Source organism: Bombyx mori, chromosome 22 (genome assembly GCF_030269925.1).
Source record: "Bombyx mori chromosome 22, ASM3026992v2".
NCBI lineage: Eukaryota > Metazoa > Arthropoda > Insecta > Lepidoptera > Bombycidae > Bombyx > Bombyx mori.
This window is the reverse complement of record NC_085128.1, coordinates 13,980,297-13,997,258: the sequence shown is the minus strand read 5'-3', so window position 1 is coordinate 13,997,258 and position 16,962 is coordinate 13,980,297. Positions and strand designations below refer to the sequence as shown.

The 16,962-nt window shown below is 35.0% G+C and overlaps 1 protein-coding gene across 1 annotated transcript; it reads left to right on the top strand.

The window, feature by feature from the left end:
* The first annotated feature begins 596 nt into the window (after positions 1–596).
* On the top strand, positions 597–15,928 carry LOC110386854 (uncharacterized). Its single transcript, XM_038019070.2, has 9 exons — positions 597–730; positions 9,729–9,820; positions 10,801–10,865; positions 11,669–11,781; positions 13,327–13,406; positions 14,121–14,200; positions 14,933–15,095; positions 15,304–15,410; positions 15,782–15,928. The coding sequence occupies exons 1-9, from the start codon at positions 716–718 to the stop codon at positions 15,862–15,864; spliced, it is 798 nt and encodes a 265-aa protein (XP_037874998.1). The 5' UTR covers positions 597–715; the 3' UTR covers positions 15,865–15,928.
* The last annotated feature ends 1,034 nt before the right edge of the window (positions 15,929–16,962 follow it).

Genomic DNA, 16,962 nt, shown 5'->3' with positions numbered 1-16,962 from the left:
TTTACTAAAATTTTCAACAATTCAACGACAATATCAATTCAACACAGATAAAAGAAGGAAAAAGTTGAGGAAATTTTAAGGGAAATAACTAAGACAAAATCAGGTGCATATCTAACAAGTAATGACTAATTAAAATCAACAAATAAAATATGTATATACATATTTGGGTGAGAAAACCCGACGTTTAAATACATATATTATATGAAAAATGTTTATTTAGTTTATATATAACATAGAATTCAGAGATATCTCAAAAAACGTGACAGAATTCACGCTAAGAACTCCAAACTGTACGAACGAATTAAAACAAATGCAATACAAGAATTACATACATTAGCGATTTAAATAGCAATAGATAATTATCACAAAATATAGACGTCAATACAAAGAATTTGTGTTTAACGTACCCACGCGGGGAATTTTAAGGAAAGACGACCATTACAACAGTGTTTCCCATCTACAGGTTTTATTGTCAACGATATATTTTATTTCTTATTGATTAATCCATTTGATGTCCCCAAATGCGTAATATCCATGGTTTTGATTTAATTTTCTAGATATTTTCCATGCGAAATTACCCTTAAAGCCTAACTCTCGATAAATGAACGATGCGATGCGATGATATAAGAGCGAGCGCGTGTCGGCGCATCCATTACCTTGTCGTAGTAGCGAGCGCGCGACGTTTACAGCGTCACTCGTGTGTGTGCAAACAAATATGGCGCGAATTTTCGTAAGTTCTCTTTATAAATTTGTTTTTGTAGCACATCCAATTTCGAATTTACGTATTGACTATTAAATGAAATTTAATTGGGGTATTGAGGACGAATTTACTTACTGACTATTAAATTAAATTTAATTGGTAATTTAATTAAGGACGAATCCCGTTTTTATTTTTCTGTCAATGTGTCAAAAATGATTTTTCATAAACGAAAAGTTAATAAGTTTCTCTATTCACAGACTCAAAGAAAATATTTTCGAAGTTACGATGACTGTAAAGTGCACTAATGTCATTGGATTTGACTTACTCCAGCCATTTTACTAGATATTGTTCAAAATTTCTTAATATTAATATTTATAAAGATTTATTTTAAATTATTGTTCTAGAATTATTCTTAAGTTGAACCAACAAGAAAAACAATAAATAATGATGAATTTGTTTAAAGGCGATTTTTCGAATAAAAGTCTCATTCTTATTCTTCTACTATTGTGTAGCTAAATTCACATGGGTAAATTCTATTACTAAAATGATTACTAAGGATATCATTTTTGGAAGATTACTTTTAGTATTATTTGTCTCGAGAGATAAGAAGTCTACCCTTCACATTTTTCATATCTTCAAACAACTTATAGTCTCAATTGATCTTGTTTTAGCTGCTGGCTAGGTGGACTCCTTTAAGTAGTACTCCACGATTTTTCTCTTATTCATTTTGTTATAACAGTAATATTTTCATAAACAAGCCAGCGGATTAAATAAACCTGTTATGTACCTATCAGTAAAATCAAAACCGTAAATTAATTCCTAAACAATAGTTGCAAACTCTTAGTAGACCTTCTTAGGGTTCACGCTGGGTTTCGTATCGTCAGTACCATATTTATTTCACTATTTCAGGGCTCCCAATAAATATTACACAATGTTTGTAACTCATTTGTGGAAACTACAACTAGAATATTAGAAGAAAAAAAAAAGAATCATTGTTAACGCTTGAGTTCAATGACTAAAATCAAACTCAACATTACTAAGGAAAACTTTATTGTAGGAACAAGGGCGTGTGTCATATTGATTGTCATAGATGCAGTCCGAATAAAGTGACATTAAAACATGCAATCCGGAAATATGCTGGTAGATTTCGCAAGATGTTACCGCAAGTGCCACTTGAGTCGGTGCCCATATAATTACTGGAAACTACAATTTAAGAAGCATTCAGTTTTGTAACGAGTGCACCTGCTCGCATGCGTGTGACACAATTTGTCGTAATAATGTCACAACGTATGGGAGGTTCCGGACAATTTATGGTTATGTTTGGTAAAGCAAAAGTCCAAGTGATAGAACATGTGAAGGCGATATTCTAAGCCTCTGATATAGGAGCTTCTTTTTGACTGAATTCATAAAGAGGAATAGTTTCACTAAGTTTTTTTTTATGTGTGTTACCACAGAACTTTTTTCTAGATGAACCAATTTTGATAATTCTTCTTTATTTGAAAAGATGGATGACACTTTTCTATTGACTTTTGCAGAATCTAATTGACTTCGACTACCTAATCTTATTTTATATGGTTGGAGTAGGTTTTCTTATATTTTATTTGTTTTTAGCAAGTAATAATTTTTATTATTAAAATCTCTTGTCTAGTTACTTTTCTTCTCTTTAACCTATAAATCTAGTACAAGATTGTACTCCGTATCAAAAACGTAGAGGGCTTGCTTTCAAGAGTTCCGGTTTCAAGGGTGGTACAAATACAAAACATTACAATTGAGACTTTGATCTATTGATAGGTTTTTCGGGACCTCAGTAATGCACGCCAATAAAAAGACCCAAAGCTTACATCGATTTTAATAAACTTTTTTTTTAAATACAATATATTGTATTTTTCTGACTTCTCCACGAAAACATTTAAGTTGAGGACAAACGTTATGACTCACAAAACATCAAACAAGATATTTGTCCGTTCACTGGACATTAACAAAACTACTCATAAAAATGTTTGTAACTTCAACAGATTTCACGAAATAGATAGGAGAATCTGTTGAAACAGGTCTTGTATTCCGAATTGTTCTGATGGTATCCTTTTGCTTGAGGAAACTAAATATAAAGCAACTGATTTACATGCAGAGATACGTAAGCGTTTTAACAGCCTTGAAATTGAGTTAGGCCTTACCTAAATCATAAAACAATAAAACAGTGTTTTTTTTTTATTGCTTAGACAAGTGGACGTGCTCACAGCCCACCTGGTGTTAAGTGGTTACTAGAGCCCATAGACATCTACAACGTAAATGCGCCACCCATATTGAGATATAAGTTCTAAGGTCTCAATTATAGTTACAACGGCTGCCCCACCCTTCAAAGCGAAACGCATTACTGCTTCACGGCAGAAATAGGCAGGGTGGTGGCACCTACCCGTGCGGACTCACAAGAGGTCCTACCACCAGTAATTAAGCAAATTATAATTTTGCGGGTTTCATTTTTATTACACGATGTTATTCCTTCACCGTGGAAGTAAATCGTGAACATTTGTTAAGTACGTATTTCATTAGAAAAATTGGTACCCGCCTGCGGGATTCGAACACCGGTGCATCGCTCAACACGAATGTGTGTCTTATCTGTTAGGCCACGATGACTTAAATACGATAAAGGGTATCAATGTCCGACGAATATTATTTTCTTTATTTTAATTTTATATATTTGCAGTTTTGGTGGTCACGGAGCACTCTCAATCGTGCAGACCCAATAATAATAATAATAATAAATTATTTAAATTATGTCGTAGACTCGCGAAAGCTGAAAAAAATACTATCATTATCATCAATCACTTCAGTGACTTTAATGATACGATGATTGTTCTCGATTGACTACCACGGTGAAGGAATAACATCGTGTAATAAAAATCAAACCCGCAAAATTATAATTTGCGTGATTACTGGTGGTAGGACCTCTTGTGAGTCCGCACGGGTAGGTACCACCGCCCCATCTATTTCTGCCGTGAAGCAGTAATGCGTTTCGGCTTGAAGGGTGGGGCAGCCGTTGTAACTATACTGAGACCTTAGAACATATATCTCAAGGTGGGTGGTGCATTTACGTTGTAAATGTCTATGGGCTCCAGTAACCACTTAATATCAGGTGGGCTGTGAGTTCGTCCAGCCATCCAAGCAAAAAAAAAACACTAGTACGCGCCCCCGTCATATCTTTCTTACCTACTGCATTGTTAAATTTGATCCGAAATTAGGGAAATGGATACATTTCGTTACTGGTAGAAAAATATTCATAGTATTTACTTTGGGTAAGACAGAACAGTAAACAACTGTAGAATATATGAGTCGACTATTATCAAAGTCGGCAATGTGACTTTTGGACAATTATTGGTAAATCAGAAAAACGAATTATTGACTTTGTATTCCATTGGCACACACACAACTCTTCTGATCGACATCTTAGATAAATAACAGGTTAAGTATTAACCTTTATTTAATGCAGGTTTTGAACCGTATTCTTTGAAGGAGACGATTATATTCAAATCAATCTGTATTGACATATCAATAAAAAATTTTGTCCAAATGCACAGATTGCCACCTTTGATAATAGACGACTCATATTTTCCTTTACTACAATCTTAAACGACATCTACGACAAAATAATTAGTGACGTCACTGAAAGAAAGCTTCATCTGCTACGAGGTCAACGTTCACTCTATCGGGCTTTGGGACCTTCGGGAACGAAAGGGACAAGAGTAATAACTTATGGGAATTATGATAATTTACACGTATATTTAATAGTTTTTGGGGCAGCCCACTGAGTTTCTCGCCGGATCTTCGGTGGTAAATTCCGCTAAACAGAGAAATAGTTTCTTCGCGTAAATACAAGTCCGCGGTTTCAGTTATAGCTTGAAGTACGTTTTTTTTTTTTAATTCGGGCACACACCTATCCAATTAAAGTTACGTATGAGACAATTGCAAGCGTCATATTATTCCTACGGCCACACATGTAGGTGAAGGTTCAAACGACAGCGACATACTAATAAGCAGGCACCTTCCTTCCGTCAAACGCAATCAAATTGCCATGGGATTTGTGTTAAATTGAGCGAGGCTGAGTATATACGAGTTACGAAATCATCTTTATGTGTAGGAAATAAAAGATAGTTTGAACATATTCCTATCTACTAGAGGTCCCGCAGTAGTCGAAATTCGATTATAATTAATTGGAATTTTTAAGTTTGTACACTATTATGATTGTATTTTATACTTCTATAATCACAAATTTCGCCAAGACTACACTATAAAAATATTAACAAAGACAAACAATATTTAATCTATTCTCAATTTGACCACAGACGTCAAGAACAAAAGTTTGACAATAAATAGTATGCATGCGTGTGTGCGTCAAATACATGGTCTGTAGTGTGAGTAATGTTTTTTTTATTGATTTAATGTATCTTTTATGCCTTATTTAAAAAAAATATTAGCATTGTGCACTTCTTCTCTATATTCTATATAAGTGTGGAAAATTTCATACTCCTCCGTCCGCGCAATTTTCGTAAAAAGGGATACAAAGTTTTTGCTTCACGTATTAATATATAGATACTTCTATACTAATATATAAATCTACAGCGGTTTTTACGGATGTTCCGTTATAACTACTGAACCATGCATCCGATTGAATTGAAACTTAGTATCCATGTAGAAAATACGTGTACTTAATTGATAGGCTAATATTTATATGAGTGTTGGACTCCCTGCACCAGTTGCGGGGGCGTTAATGATGAGAATATTTGTGGGGGTGAGAAATAATAATGCCAATTTTAAATGCGCAGCGAAGCGGACGGGTACAGCTAGTAGATTATAAACTTACTCGGGTGATGCATAAAGTGTGAGATCCTGTGACACACATCGATATTAAAAAATATGTTTTCTTGTCATAATTAGAAAGTTCAATGTCGAATGATAATTTTTTGTTTCGTGTTTTAACGATTGTTTCATTAATTTGATATCTTTTGAGATAATGCACTGAGAAAAGAACAATTATTATCATTGTGGCGACGCTATGCATCTATATAGTCAGGAAATACTCAAATGGGGAATTTTTAAAACTGACTAAAGAACTGCCTGCGAGATTTAAACGCTGATAATATAGAGTCGCTTGGTGTGTAGATTCTTCTAGTGTATCACTCACAAAACTCACCTTTTTTGGGCTTTTTGTTTTCTCGTTTTGTTTTCAACACAAGTTTCAATTCATTGAATATAAATCAGTAATACGTTAATATAAAAACGTTTGTCATTGTATTATGTATTTTAAAACATGATTATGTAAGGCATATTTTAATAAAACCAAACTAATTATACGATTCGAATCGAGACGATTAACTATATAACGTCGTGCATTATCTAAAATCTCAAATGTTACACGAATAGGAATTATTACGAGCTAATTTCGCATTCAGAACTAAACGTTGCAAGTTAGCGACCATTAGAACTATGAACGTAGGAATCTTCTACGAAAAATAGAGTTTATTCAACTTTAACAGTATTTTTATATTGGGGATCAACGCACTTACTTCTGTGACTCTGAAGGAATGTTTTGAAATATACACAATTTTATATTTAGGGTCACGTTTTGTCCAAGTCGTTATGTAGGTACGTAATTGAGTTTGTGAGTGAACGACATTCATGGTGTGATATCTACAACCCCGATAACCAATGATGTTTAGTAGTCGTCGTGGCCTAAAGGATAAGACGTCCGGTGCATTCGTGTGTAGCGATGCAACGGTGTTCGAATCCCGCAGGCGGGTACCAATTTTTCTAATGAAATACGTACTCAACAAATGTTCACGATTGACTTCCACGGTGAAGGAATAACATCGTGTAATAAAAATCAAACCCGCAAAATTATAGTTTGCGTAATCACTGGTGGTAGGACCTCTTGGGAGTCCGCACGGGTAGGTACCACCACCCCGCCTATTTCGGCCGTGAAGCAGTAATGCGTTTCGGTTCGAAGGGTGGGGTAGCCGTTGTAACTATACTGAGACCTTAGAACTTATATCTCGAGATGGGTAGCACATTTACGTTGTAGATGTCTATGGGCTCCAGTAACCACTTAACACCAGGTGGGCTGTGAGCTCATCCACCCATATAAGCAATAAAAAAAGTTTTAATTTACTATAATTAAAAGGTCTGGTTGAATTAAATTACAACAAAACAAAGGTATCCTTGAGTTAAAGCCGCAATTTTTTTAAGCTTTGTCTGACTGTTTGTTTGTTAGAAATATTTACTTATTTGTCAAATGTATTCACGCTAATGTGAATACGACCTTTAAATCTGGTAAATAATTACAGACTAAAAGTAATCCGGAGTAAGTGAAAACCTGGAACACGCTAAACTCTAAACAGTTTTACTGGTGGTTATTACTGGTGGTAGGACCTCTTGTGAGTCCGCGCGGATGGGTACCACCACCCTGCCTATTTCTGCCGTGAAGCAATAATGCGTTTCGGTTTGAAGGGTGGGGCAGCCGTTGTAACTATACTTGAGACCTTAGAACTTATATCTCAAGGTGGGTGGCGCATTTACGTTGTAGATGTCTATGGGCTCCAGTAACCACTTAACACCAGGTGGGCTGTGAGCTCGTCCACCCATCTAAGCAATAAAAAAAGTAAAAAATAAAAAGTTCCTTAATGTCATGATCCTCAATTGTACAGGTCATTGCAAAGTCCAAAGAGGTTTGAACGTTTATGCAATAATATAAGATGACATACACCATGGGCGCCAAACAAACAAAATTACGTATTAATGTGTGTTAATATATGCAAGTAGTATCGACGCGAACAACATACAACAATACGTTATAGTAATGTTTATTATTATATATGATGAGGGAAACTAGGTTTAAGTTAAAGTTCGTTAAGCAACGAATAAAAAAAATGCTGTTTCATCATTTATTTACATAATTTTTTTTTATTGCTTAGATGGGTGGACGAGCTCACAGCCCACCTGGTGTTAAGTGGTTACTGGAGCCCATAGACATCCACAACGTAAATGCGCCATCCACCTTGAGATACAAGTTCTAAGGTCTTAAGTATAGTTACAACGGCTGCCCCACCCTTCAAACCGAAACGCATTACTGCTTCACGGCAGAAATAGGCAAGGTGGTGGTACCTACCCGTGCGGACTCACATAAGGTCCTACCACCAGTAAATTTGATATTTTAAATTATATATTTTAGATTATTTTTTTTTGCTATGCACATTTCCCTTAAACATATTGAAAATGTATTTCCACGAAACTATATTAAAACTATATACTAATTCGATAAGTGTAATGGCATATATATAATAAATAAATATAGCTGTCGACTAATGAACAAATTAAAATTGTACTATTATAAATTTAATTAAAATGACTAGACTAGAAAATGTCGACTATAGATGACATTCATTTTTATAAAAACAAACGTGGTTTTTCTTTCGCCTCTTCTTTTAATGTATTTAATATTAATATTTTCCATATCTATCTTTCTTAATAGATAATGCTTACTGTCAACAAACTATATATTTAGATGTTATTTAAAATACAAATTTTTTTGGGTAAAAATTTAGTGTAAAATAAAGCATAAATATTAAAAACAACATCTAATTTAACCGGCTCATACTACAACTTATAGTTTTATCAAACTCTCGATATTTCTGAGCTGCTAAAAGCACCGTGATCACGGATAGAAAGAATAGTCCTTACCACCTAGATCACCACAAAAGTTAATAACAAGACACAAACAAATCAATAGATTAAATAAATATAGTAATGAATTGGCGAATCTTTCAAATTACTATTTCAGAAAATGAATCTTTCAAATTACCAGGGACTCCTAAATTATTTTGGACAATAGACCCTTTTTCCAAACTTGTGTTAATTAGTGGGGATCGATTTGTAGACTTCGTCGATGAGGTCGCCTATGCAATGCAATGCAATAGGTACACTAAATAGTAAAATACAATTAGTTTTTAGGCATCTGGTTTATAAACATAGTATTTTTTTATCATATAGGGCCCGATGATGTATGCAATATATCAAATACTATAAATCAATCAAAACTCGTTGAAGCTATGTGGTAATACTACATGAGTGAAATACAGATGTCTCCAGAGGACTAGGTCGAAGGTCCTCACCGGCACGCTTTCTAGAATTACAATTAAGATCATCGAAGCTGTATCGATTCGTGAATCGAGATGTGCGAATATCGATTATTCTGTATAATTGTCGTCAATATTGAAATATTTCTAAAATAAGCTTTGCCTATATTTGTTAAGGTTATGCTATGCTTGTAAACAAAATTTTCTAAATAAAATTAAGCTCGAGATCTGATTGCTCGAATACCAGCCAGCATTTAATTTTGAAACCGTCATAGACAGTTACTAGCAACATACCAAGTATAAGTATTATATTTATTTATTATATTTCGTATTTTTCGTATACCTCAATGTGGACAACAGCGTTTATTTCATGATATCATTAAGATACGCAAATTTAATAACAAGACATAAACGTCGGCAAGAAATCGTCGTGGCCTAAACGATAAGTCGTCCGGTGCAATCCTATCTAGCGATGCAACGGTGTTCGAATCCCGCAGGCGGGTACCAATTTTTCAAATGAAATATATGTACTTAACAAATGTTCACGATTGACTTCCACGGTAAAGGAAAAACATCGTGTGATAAAAATCAAACTGCGTAATTACTGGTGGGTACTACCACCCTACCTATTTCTGCCGTGAAGCAGTAATGCGTTTCGGTTTGAAGGGCGGGGCAGCCGTTGTAACTATACTGAGACCTTAGAACTTATATCTCGAGTTGGGTGGCGCATTTACGTCGTAAATGTCTATGGGCTCCAGTAACCACTTAACACCAGGTGGGCTGTGACCGCGTCCATCCATCTAAGCAATAAAAAAAAACAAGAGTCAGTTTGTATATGTAAAAAAGATATGTTTAATGGATAATCTATTTTCCTGAGGTATTGAAATAGCAATGTATTTCAGCTGACATTAGCTGCAGTGTGCATAGCGGTAGGTGCTGCGCCTCCGGGCCACCAGCACGGCTACCCACAGCACGCTCAAGCGCAGATAAACACGTAAGTTTCAGAGGTAACTCCAAACGCAGTCCATTGCATTAACGCTTACAGAATTTATTTTTGGAAGGAAGTTCCTTATGGGACGATGCGGAGTGGTACCCTAACCAGGAACAAACGTCCGTAACGTAAGATTTTTATTAGTAATGCATACAGTGTACGTCTTAACTTTGTAATAACGTACAAAAAATAACATATTTCTTTATATTTATTTACTAGCGGCCCGCTCCGGTTTCGCTCGGGTCTCTAATAAAAATTTCATAATAAAAAATTATAATACACACACATTAACCCTTATAATTGCGTCAGGTTCCTAAGATAGAAAATTGTAAGGATAGTTTGAATATTATCATTTTAATGAACTTTTATTTTCATTTAAATAATATTTGTTCTTTATCTATTTTTTTATTTTTTTTATATTATTATTTTCCTAATTTTCGTGAGTGAGTTTATTGAGTCAGGGCTTCCCTGTAAACAATATTTGACGTTATTTTATTTTTTTAAATAAAAGAACACTTATTGCGGCATAACTATAGTAGTCAGACCTATGCAGACGCGACACTTTTTGTAAATAATAATGTGTTCTACAAAGTCATAGTGCATTATTTTATTCTATCGTCAATAGTTTTCGCGTCGCACGCGATGTAAACAATATTTTAAGTAATTTTTTTACTCCTTGGGTTACATTATTGGAGTTTTAGTAAGCTTCTAAGCAGTGAAAGACTTTTTCAAATCGGTTCACTAGTTTCGGAGCCTATAAACAAACAAATATTTTCTCTTTATAATAGTATTATAGATTAGTATAAATTATTATTTATAACACTGATATGAGATATAGATATAATTCAACGCAAAGTCATGTAGTCCATCTTATTTCCATTCCATTGTACTATCCTATAACGCTTAACGTTAGTAGATACCACTCTGGCTAAGCCCCTAGTACAGTGTAAACAATCTACCAAATTTTAATTTTAATATTTCAGACTCGATTATTATTTGGAGAATCCAGAATCGGCACAGTATTACGAGCAACCACAACAAAAGCGAGGTAAATTTCGAGTTTTAATGGAATAATTTCATTTCAATCCCAAACGAAAACCCAAGCAAAAAGCCACTAAACATATTTTTTTTATTCCTTAAATGGGTGGACAAGCTCACGGCCAACTTGGTATTAAGTGGTTACCGGAGCCCATAGACACTTACGGCATAAATACCGCCACCTATCTCGAGACATAAGTTCTAAGGCCTCAGTTTTACAGTACAGTACAACAGCTGCCCCACCCTTCAAACCGAAACGCATTATTACTTCACGGAAGAAATAGGCATGGTGGTGGTAGCTACCCACGCCGACTCACAAGACGTCCTACCACCAGTAATTACGCAAATTATTATTTTGCGGGTTTGGTTTATATGTTAGAGGAAGTCTGAAAGTGACACCTGTAACAGAGAAGCTGAGAAGTGCGTGTTTGGGATGGTATGGACATGTGATGAGACGAAATGAAAATTAGGTTGGTAAGAGAATGTTAACTATGAATGTGAAAGGACATAGAGCAAGAGGTAGACCTAAGAAGAAATGGATGGATTGCGTGAAAGACGATATAGGTAAGAGGGGAGTGAGCGAAGAAATTGTATGCGATAGAAGAGTATGGAAGGAGAAACCATGTTGCGCCGACCCCAGGTGACTGGGAGAAGGCGATAATCATGTTATTCCTTCACCGTGGAAGTCAATCGTAAACAATTACACCAGGCGCTTTATCCTTTAGGCCACGATGATATCATCAACTTTGACAATTTAACGACGACTGTTCGTATAATAGTTTTTTTTTTTATTCTATTTATTTTTATGTTTAGGAAACGGCAACATTAACCACGAAAATGCACCTTCGCGACTCGAGAGCTTAGAACCGGACAGCGAAGTGGAATTAATACCTGGAGCTCAATTACCCCAGCAACCTCCACAACAGGTTAAGGCCGGAAACTTGATTTAGCTGTAGAGTTAATTAGATAGTTAATTACGTACAATAGTAACAAAGCGATTTAAAGCTAATTAAATAAATGTTTGAATGTTTGCTAGTCGATCCCTTGTAACGTCTGAATGGATTGGAATGAACTTTCGCACAAAGATAGTTTTTATAATCTTCATCATCATCATCAACAGCCCACAGTCGTCCACTGCTGGACATAGGCCTCTCCCAATCCACACACTGATTATAATTTAATTAACATTTAACATAACAGCTCATTTCAAAATTTTCAGTCGTTTTTTAAGCAGGATAAATAAATAGTATGATTACGTCGTACCAAACTCATAGCTACATTTTCCGTGCGATAGAGAACTGGAACGCATTGTTTTAATGGACCATTATTTAAATAACATAAATTAATAAATTCAAGCTGTCTAAGCCGTGGTCTCTCTTTTATTTGTATAGTCCATGAAATATTTTAAAAAAATACTAGAGAATTAAAAACAACAAAAGAACATATTTGATTGTATTACAAATATATAAAATTACTAGCTGTACCCATCCGCTTCGCTGGTCAATTAAAATTAACATTATTATTTCTCATCCCCACGAAGATTCTCATCATTAACGCGTCTCGCAACTGGTGTAGGGAGACAAACACTCATATAAATATTAGCCTATCCATTAAGTACATGTATTTTCTACATGGATACCAAGTTTCAAGTCAATCGGATGCATGGTTCGGTAGTTATAACGGAACATCCGTAAAAAACACTGTAGATTTATATATTTGTAACCTCTTTACGATTAATCTTAAAAGAGGTTAATATGTTATAAAGATGACATAAATCGAATTTCGAATATTGAAACATCAGAAGAAGGAACATTAAAAATATAAAAGCATTTTGAAATATTGAAATATAATAAATATAAAAATAGTGGTGAAGCAATAGCTTTAAATGTTGTCTCTCTTTATAGAGCAACTCAATTTGTGCTATAGTTTTACTAAGCTAAAGTGTATTTCGATGTAAATAAAATAAAACATTATATGAGTCGTCTATTATCAAAGGTGGCAATCTGTGCATTTGGACAAAAAAATGTTATTGATATGGCAATACAGATTGATTTGAATATCAATCAGCAAATGGACATGTATCCGGCTAATTTTATAAAAAAAAAAAAAAAATTAATATCAATCGTCTCCTTCAAAGAATACGGTTCAAAACCTGCATTAAATAAAGTATTAACTTAACCTGTTATTTATCTAAGATGTCGTTCAGAAGAGTTTTGTGACTGCCAATGGAATACAAAGTCAATAATTCGTTTTTCTGATTTACCAATAATTCTCCAAAATTCACATTGTCGGCTTTGATAATAGTCGACTCATATATTTATAAAATTATTGGATGAACAAAATTTGTTACACACAATTTAATTTATTATGTTATGTAAACGTAAGGTGAGGTTTTAAAATTATTGAGCGCGATACGCGTTTTCATTTTATTCACATTAAAGATTTTCGTAACCGAATTTGATTGATTGCAGACGCCAGTAGCTCCTAATATACCTGGTCTTCTGCCCGGACAGAGAGTCTTCATAGTACACATGCCAGTTCCGGGATACAGGTAAAAATCATTTATCTAGAAATACAAAGTAAGTGTAGTACCACATTACTGGTGGTGGGAACTCATGTGAGTCCGCACGGGTAGGTGGGTGGACGAGCTCACAGCCCACCTGGTGTTAAGTGGTTACTGGAGCCCATAGACATCTACAACGTAAATGCGCCACCCACCTTGAGATATGAGCTCTAAGGTCTCAGTACAGTTATAACGGCTGCCCCACCCTTCACATCGAAACGCATTACTGCTTCACAGCAGAAATAGGCTGGGTGGTGGTACCTACCCGTGCGGACTCACATGAGGTCCTACCACCAGTAATTACGCAAATTATAATATTGCGGGTTTGATTTTTATTACACGACTCGCTGACCCGGCAGAGTTCGTAGTGCCATAATCGATAAATAAAAGACCTAAGCTTTTGTATAAAATAAACTTAAAACAAACAAAAGGAATCCATCGGACGGGGGACACATCAAAGGAAAAACTAAATTGTTACTTTTATTTAATTCCGAGCATTTTCATATTTATCTACCTTTTAAACCCTCTCTGGACTTCCACAAATAATTCAAGACGATAATTAGCCAAATCGGTCCAGCCTTTCTCGAGTTTTAGCGAGACTAACGAACAGCAATTAATTTTTATATATATAGATATAGATGTACTAACAAACAGTACTCCAAATCAAAGTTCAATCTAACATGTTTCTCTAAATCGTTTCAGACCCGGTACAATAGGAGGTTACCAACCTGTCTACATCGTGGCAGCGGCTGCACAAGGAAACGCCGGCTTCCCGACTAACGGTAACAAAATAACTTAGACCTTAACGTTCCCGTATTCGTATAAACATGTCCAATTATTGTTTACAACATCGATTTCAGAGTTTGTTAAAGAACTAGACACGGCCTAGGGCTTAATCTATTTATAATACAACAACTGTAGATATGTTCAGGGTAAGCAGCAACTTGGCCATCCATTGTGGTCTATGGGCTACGGTAACCACTCACCATCAGGTGGGCCATATGTTCGTCTGCCTACAAGGGCAATAAAAAAAAATGTATTGTATTAATAAGTAGCCAGTAAGAAGCCTATTGTAATAGCTGCTGTATTTTAGTTACCAATCAAATGGCAATCATCTCATGACTCTGACAAAAACACAATTTTGTTATAACTATGCTGGGATTCAAATCTGGTGACAGACGCCAATTTTAAACAACAATTTGTAATGGTCGAGCTCTGCATAACCGTGTCTAAGACTATAAACAAACAAAACACTAAATAAATTCCATTTCTTTCATTACTGAACGCAGCCAAAGCGGCTAAGCATACCTACCTATACATAATAATATAATATATCTATAAGATGGGAATAAATCGATTCCAAAATCGAAGGAGTAGAAAACTAGTAAAGTGAATGGAAGTCATTATTAATTAGTTAAAAAAAACGTAACTACTTACTAAAGTTTTTTACTAAGTCCATCACTCTGTACAAAACAAAATTATGGTGATCTTAAATTAGAACATAACAATTTCAGGGTATCAAAATGCTGTGTACTTGGATCCGTCCGGTCAAGTCGTATCGCCAACGATATACTCCCGCCCGGTCTCCGGAGCACAGCCCAACCCTGGTCTACAACTGGGCTCCCCTCTGATACCGAACCAATATTTCGGATACCAGCAACCCATCCTTGCTTATCAGTAAGTATACAATTAAATTGTAATATAAGATTGACCGTAAAAAGAAAAAGAAAAGTATTAAATTGAAGAACCCAAGCAAGACAAACATGGTTGATTCCATACACGTACTTCGACATTACACGGTCAAATTATTACTGCAGTAAATCTATTGGCTACTCCGACATTTCTAGATGACTTTATTATAATATCTTGGATATTTGATTCGCAGGACAGCCCCCGTGTTGCAAGGCTCTGACGAGAACAAGGGAATAGTAAGACTTGCCCAAGTCGTCGGCTTTCAAGGACCTCCAGTCAACAAGGATAAAACCACCAGCGGTAATGAATCATTGTGATAAACTCAATACAAAATGGATACCACAAAAATTGTCGGTGATAAATTTTATTGACCTCTGTTCATGTTGAATTTTGAGTATGATGATTTTAAATTGTACAAATCCTCCGAACTTCAAACCTTTTTGTGTTTCATGACAACCTTGTCTCTTAATTATCACCATTATCTTCCAGAAGCTTCTCCTATGTGCTATTCCGCCATCATACCTATCCTACATCATACATATAATGGGCAATCTGTAACTCATCACATATCGATTTTGTTTGAATCCGATGTATTTAGAATAATATTTTCTAGCATAATAGTATTAGTAAACTACTGTTACTAATTGACGATATTTTTAATTTTCTTTCAGCAATGAACGAGCAAAAACTTAGCCAAACTTCAAATGCCAAAGAAACAGAACAACGCAGTCCAGTGCAATCACAGAACGCGTAATTCCATTGTTTTGTTATGAACAGAAACTTGATTACTGGTTTGCGAAATAAAATTGGAAAATTAATATAGATTATTATTTCAAAGAAATTATCTGAAAGTAAAAGAATATAATAACACAGAGGTTTCCCCAACCGAAGGTGTTCTCTCATAGTTATACAAATCTTGGGTAAGTTTAATGAATGAGGAAGTAATTTGCTACTGAAACGATAAAAAACAAAACTAAAACCATTTATGAGATTTGTTAAGATACAGTTGTTGAACTTTTGTTAGTTGTAGAAAATGACTAACGCCGATAGATTAAAATGACCCAAATAAATATTAATGTCAATAGCAGAAGGTCGATTTTCCTTTTGCAAATATCACATTCATACGGGTCATACGTGTGCAATCCTTTTGTAAATAGATCAATCGTTTAACGGATTAATATCTTAAACACGATCACATATACCTACCGTATGTGTTATGAATTTGAATTGAGAAACTGCTGTTCTAAGGCACATTTTCATATATTTACCTTTGCTCGATATTCCCGCAATGAAAAACGTCACGACGAAATTAAATAATTCAATAAAACAGTTTTTAAAATCAGAAGATAGGAATATAGGATAGATAGAATATAGGATAGCTTTCATCAACTATGTACTGATTCTCAATACATGACAGGTGTAATTTTATTTCTTCAGAAATTCCGACAACTTACTGTTCATCTACTATTAAATATTTATCAATAACCTAAGAGGTCCACAGCGTAAAGGATCAAAAAACTTGAGAGGTCCTCGAATTCTCGTGTGTAACAACAGCTGTCGAACCTTCCCAAGCAGGAACGATTGCCTATAACCTTGTATAATTGGTCGTGGTAGGGTTGTGAATTTGCTTGAATAGGTACCAACCTGCTATTTTTGCCGCGGAGCAGCAATACGTTTCATTTTCAAGGATGAGACAGACGTTATCACTTACCATCAGTTGGGCCATATGATCGTTTGCCTGCTCAGGCAATTAAAAATTAAAAAAAAGTTGAGACTTCCACCTTTTTCCATGATTAAAAATGAATAGCGGAATTCGCTTTATAATGTCTATAGGCTCCAGTGACCACTTAAC

Bases quoted from the DNA above. Each gene is read 5' to 3' on its own strand.
- LOC110386854 (XM_038019070.2), top strand. The intron at 11,782-13,326 runs GTTAAGGCCGGA...GATTGATTGCAG, and splicing joins CCCAGCAACCTCCACAACAG to ACGCCAGTAGCTCCTAATAT. The intron at 14,201-14,932 runs GTAACAAAATAA...TAACAATTTCAG, and splicing joins CGCCGGCTTCCCGACTAACG to GGTATCAAAATGCTGTGTAC.